Source organism: Raphanus sativus, chromosome 4 (genome assembly GCF_000801105.2).
Source record: "Raphanus sativus cultivar WK10039 chromosome 4, ASM80110v3, whole genome shotgun sequence".
NCBI lineage: Eukaryota > Viridiplantae > Streptophyta > Magnoliopsida > Brassicales > Brassicaceae > Raphanus > Raphanus sativus.
The window spans coordinates 1,515,816-1,519,695 of NC_079514.1; the positions used below are offsets into that span (position 1 = coordinate 1,515,816).

At 39.2% G+C, this 3,880-nt stretch overlaps 1 protein-coding gene across 1 annotated transcript; it reads right to left on the reverse strand.

Annotated features, from left to right (window-relative positions):
- Positions 1-2,328: 2,328 nt before the first annotated feature.
- On the reverse strand, positions 2,329-3,603 carry LOC130512008 (upstream activation factor subunit UAF30-like). The gene is made up of 2 exons (XM_057010057.1): positions 3,233-3,603; positions 2,329-2,705 (listed from the first exon to the last, which is right to left on the reverse strand). The coding sequence occupies exons 1-2, from the start codon at positions 3,536-3,538 to the stop codon at positions 2,589-2,591; spliced, it is 423 nt and encodes a 140-aa protein (XP_056866037.1). The 5' UTR covers positions 3,539-3,603; the 3' UTR covers positions 2,329-2,588.
- Between the last annotated feature and the right edge of the window lie 277 nt (positions 3,604-3,880).

The window sequence follows — 3,880 nt, forward strand, 5'->3', positions numbered from 1 at the left end:
TATTTATTATTATTTATTATTATTATATATTTTGGAAAATCGGGGTATTACAATTTGGTATCAGAGCGGGGTTCCGTCCCGGCTCTGACCCGGGACGGCGATTTATGGGACTCGGATTTCAGTGATTTTCAATGTTTTGGGATTGAGAGTTTTTGAAAAAAAAATGCACCCTTCTGCCGAGCATCATTCGGTTAGTTGTTAGAGATTCTGATTTTCTTTTCTTCTGCAGGTGAAGACCAAGTTTCTTTCGTTTCCATCGTCAATTACCTTGTATCTTTCTTTCTTCGAAGATGTGGACGTTCTTTCTTCATCTCTTTGGAATTCGGGACGAATTCCGATTAAGTGGGAGAGAATTGTAACGACCCGGATCTTAGGAGTAAGGCCCATTTGTTTTATTTTAATGAAAACCCATTTCTTTTTATCTTTGTCCCACATTGGAAGTTTGAGCATCCTACCTCTCTTTCCTTCTCCTATATAAGAGACTCCTTCTCTTCTCCTTTTTTTCCATCAAGTCAAAGTATTCTTTGCGCGTGACAAGTTGTTGAATTATTCAACGATCAGTCACTAGTGAATTTTTCTGGTGGGATTTTCGGGTAAGCTTTCGGCGAGATTTCCGATCGAGTTTCCATCGGTTTTTCTGGTAAGTTTGTCGTCTCCTTTTTTCTAGTTATAGGAATCTATTTAGAGAATTCTATTTTAGGGAATCCGCCATTTTAGGAAATTTCTATTTTAGGAAAGTTTCTATTTTGGGAAAGTTTCTATTTTAGGAAAGTTTCCAAAAATGGAAACTTTATTTCCTGCGACTCTGAGCCTAAGTCGTTAATCCTCGTGTTGCAGTTGATCTCAGTTGACCATCTTCCGTTGTTCTTTCCGGCCAGTTGCTAAGGTGAGGGCTATTCCGTTAAATCCTGAGCTAGTTTAGTACTATTATTATTGAAAGTCTAGTTTCGAAACATGATCCGTCTTTGTGAATCGAGTATGTTTGAAAGTCTTGGTTGCTTATTATTATTTTGATTGTTAAACTGGAAATAGGATAATAGAGGATTCAACGATTGTGTGAAATGATTGATGTTAAAGACTGTTATATATATGTATATGTGTAGTTATATAGTAAGGACTATGTGGTGAGTGCGGGGCCCAGAGTGATTTGGGCTAGCGACGCATATGAGTACGGGGGCCCAGAGAAATCTGAGCTAGCGACGTATAGAGTGCGGGGGCACAGAGACATCTGAGCTAGCGACGCATAGTGGATGAGTACGGGGGCCCAGAGACGTCTGAGCTAGCGACGTATATTGTATGGTGCGGGGTGCAGAGACGTTTGCATATCGACGCATATTGGTGGAGTGCGGGGGTCCAGAGATGTCTGGACTATCGACGCATATTATGATATCGTATATCCGTATGAGGAGAACGCAGGGTGTGTGGACTAGCTATGTACCATCATCGTATTATTTGTTTTGTGTGATGTGCTAGGCATCTTGTTTGTTCATGCTAGAGCTATTCCTACATAGTCGTAGTGCTATGTGCTGAGTCTGTGGTTTGCGGGTTAGCATCCCATACCTCACTGAGTGACTCCCCTGTTGCTCATCCCTCTTTCTTTTCTCTTTCAGGTGAGCCTGGCAGACAGGAGTGATTGATATCGGATTGGTGCTTTTGGGCGTTTTCTTTATTTCTATTCCAGATTTCCGATTTTGTGCTTTACCGAGATTTTGAGATTTATTATACTATTTGGATTTAATATTATTTATTGGATTTATGGAGATTTGAGATTATTTATGTGGAGTAATAAATGGAGATTTCAGGATTATTTTTTTATTTATTATTATTTATTATTATTATATATTTTGGAAAATCGGGGTATTACAATAAGTCTAGTGAACAACCTCACAGAAACCAAGGACTTGTTACTTGTACAATCCCTTTCTTGTTGGAGCAAGCCATTGAGCTTCTCTAGTCTCGGTGAGCTCCCCCCTATCTATCACAATTCTCCCCTATCTGTCACAATTCGTCATTTATGTAGTTTTGTTTAGATAGCGAGATAGGGAGATGAGCAGCACAGGAGCGTGAGCTGAGGCTGATTGAGACTTGAGTGAACCTGTTTTTGGCGGGGTAGAGACGACGATTACAAGATTGGAGACGAAGCATCTTCTTTTCCTTGCGAATGGTCTCAGAATTAATATGGAATATTGGACATGCCATACTTTGTTGGATAGTTCTCCATGAACTTTACGCTTTGTTAACAGACTAAACTTGAATGACCATGGGTCCATGTCTCGCATGTATATAAAGCAAAAAACAACCGCAACAAATTACACGAGAGAAACGATGTAGAGAACACAACCGACCGATTCATTAAAAGAGTTGTCCATGTCCTAAGATAAGAAAAAAAACATATTTGAAACTGCAATGGAAAGCAAGGAGACACTCCAAAGGCTTAACTACTTAACTTTGGTTGAATAAAACTTCTTTAAACCCCCCTAACATTTAACTAACATGTAATCTGCCTTGATAGCTCACCCAAAAAAAACATACGCAATGATCGATCGTCTATTTTTTCTCTTTTCTGCCAAATTTCATTTCAATTCCATTCAGAGGAAGTGAGGGCCGATGAGCTTAGCAATCTCCAAGAAACCGACACTGTCTTTGCCATCAAATATCTTCTTCAGCTTCTCGTCGCAGATTATAACCTTCTTGTTTCGTGGATCCTGTAGAAAGAACAACATTACTCTCATTTTAAGTCACTACCAAATTTAACACAAAAAGATAGAATATGAACTGACTTGTTGTAAAAAAATCTGTTCATTATGTTGAAAAGTTATCACTACTAAAAAAAACACAAACAACGAACATGAAAAACTTTCTTAAGGTGAGCTAAAGCAAAACGTGAAAATCCACATTTGTTACAACTAGACCGAACTCAAATAGTCATTAGACAGGTCATATGATGATCAAACCTACCAAACATGACAAAGTAAGGAATCAAAAGGGATATTTGGTCATACATATATCAATTGAAGTCACTATCAACACAACATAGAGGAGGATAAAACAGAGCCTAGTCAACATAAGCTGTTAAAAAGGTTTTACTAAGCTCCAAAGAAGTTTCAAACTTTTGCAAGAAAGCCTCATCCAAATTCTTAAAAAAAGGCCGTCTCTTTTGAATCAATAAGCAATTATCTGGGATTAGTCTACGAGAAAGGTAAAGCCTTTCAATAGAAACAGAGTATATTACTTGAAGGTCGTGTTCCTTGATGTAAGCCCAGATACGCTTGAGAGCCTGCGTGCGAGGTATCACCGACTCGCCTACAACGTCCTGCATCTCCGGTGTCACCGGACGAGGCTTCATTATTCCACGTGGCTCCCTCGTCTTGGTGGTTGACGACGGCTCGGAGGACGACGCCGCCGCCGTCGCGGAGGTTACGGCTCGCACCATGCGCATGTTAGCCGGACAAGAGGAGATAAGGAGAGACGGAGAGCTCCGGAACGGCGCCGTATCGACGCGGAGGAAGGTAGAGAAGGTACCAGAAGAAAGTGCCATTGTCGTCTTTCGTCGTTGGGTGTTGTGTTGTGTCTGTGTGGTGGTGGAGTTGGAAGACCGAGAGGTTTTGCTTTATCCTTTTTTGTGTCCTTTTTTTATTTCTCAAGTTTCTATGTAATAAACCGTTTGGTCTAAACCGGACCACTGTTCTCTGGTTTTGGTTTACTCAGTAGAATCTCTATATTTTATCCGTTTCGCAAAAAAAAAAAATGAATTTGACACATTAAAAAAAAGACATTTAAAAATTAAAAAATGCAAAATATAATACTATTATATTCTTATTTAATATATATTCAAAAGAGGAAAATAAATATTAATATTTAAATTTGCATTAGAAACCTT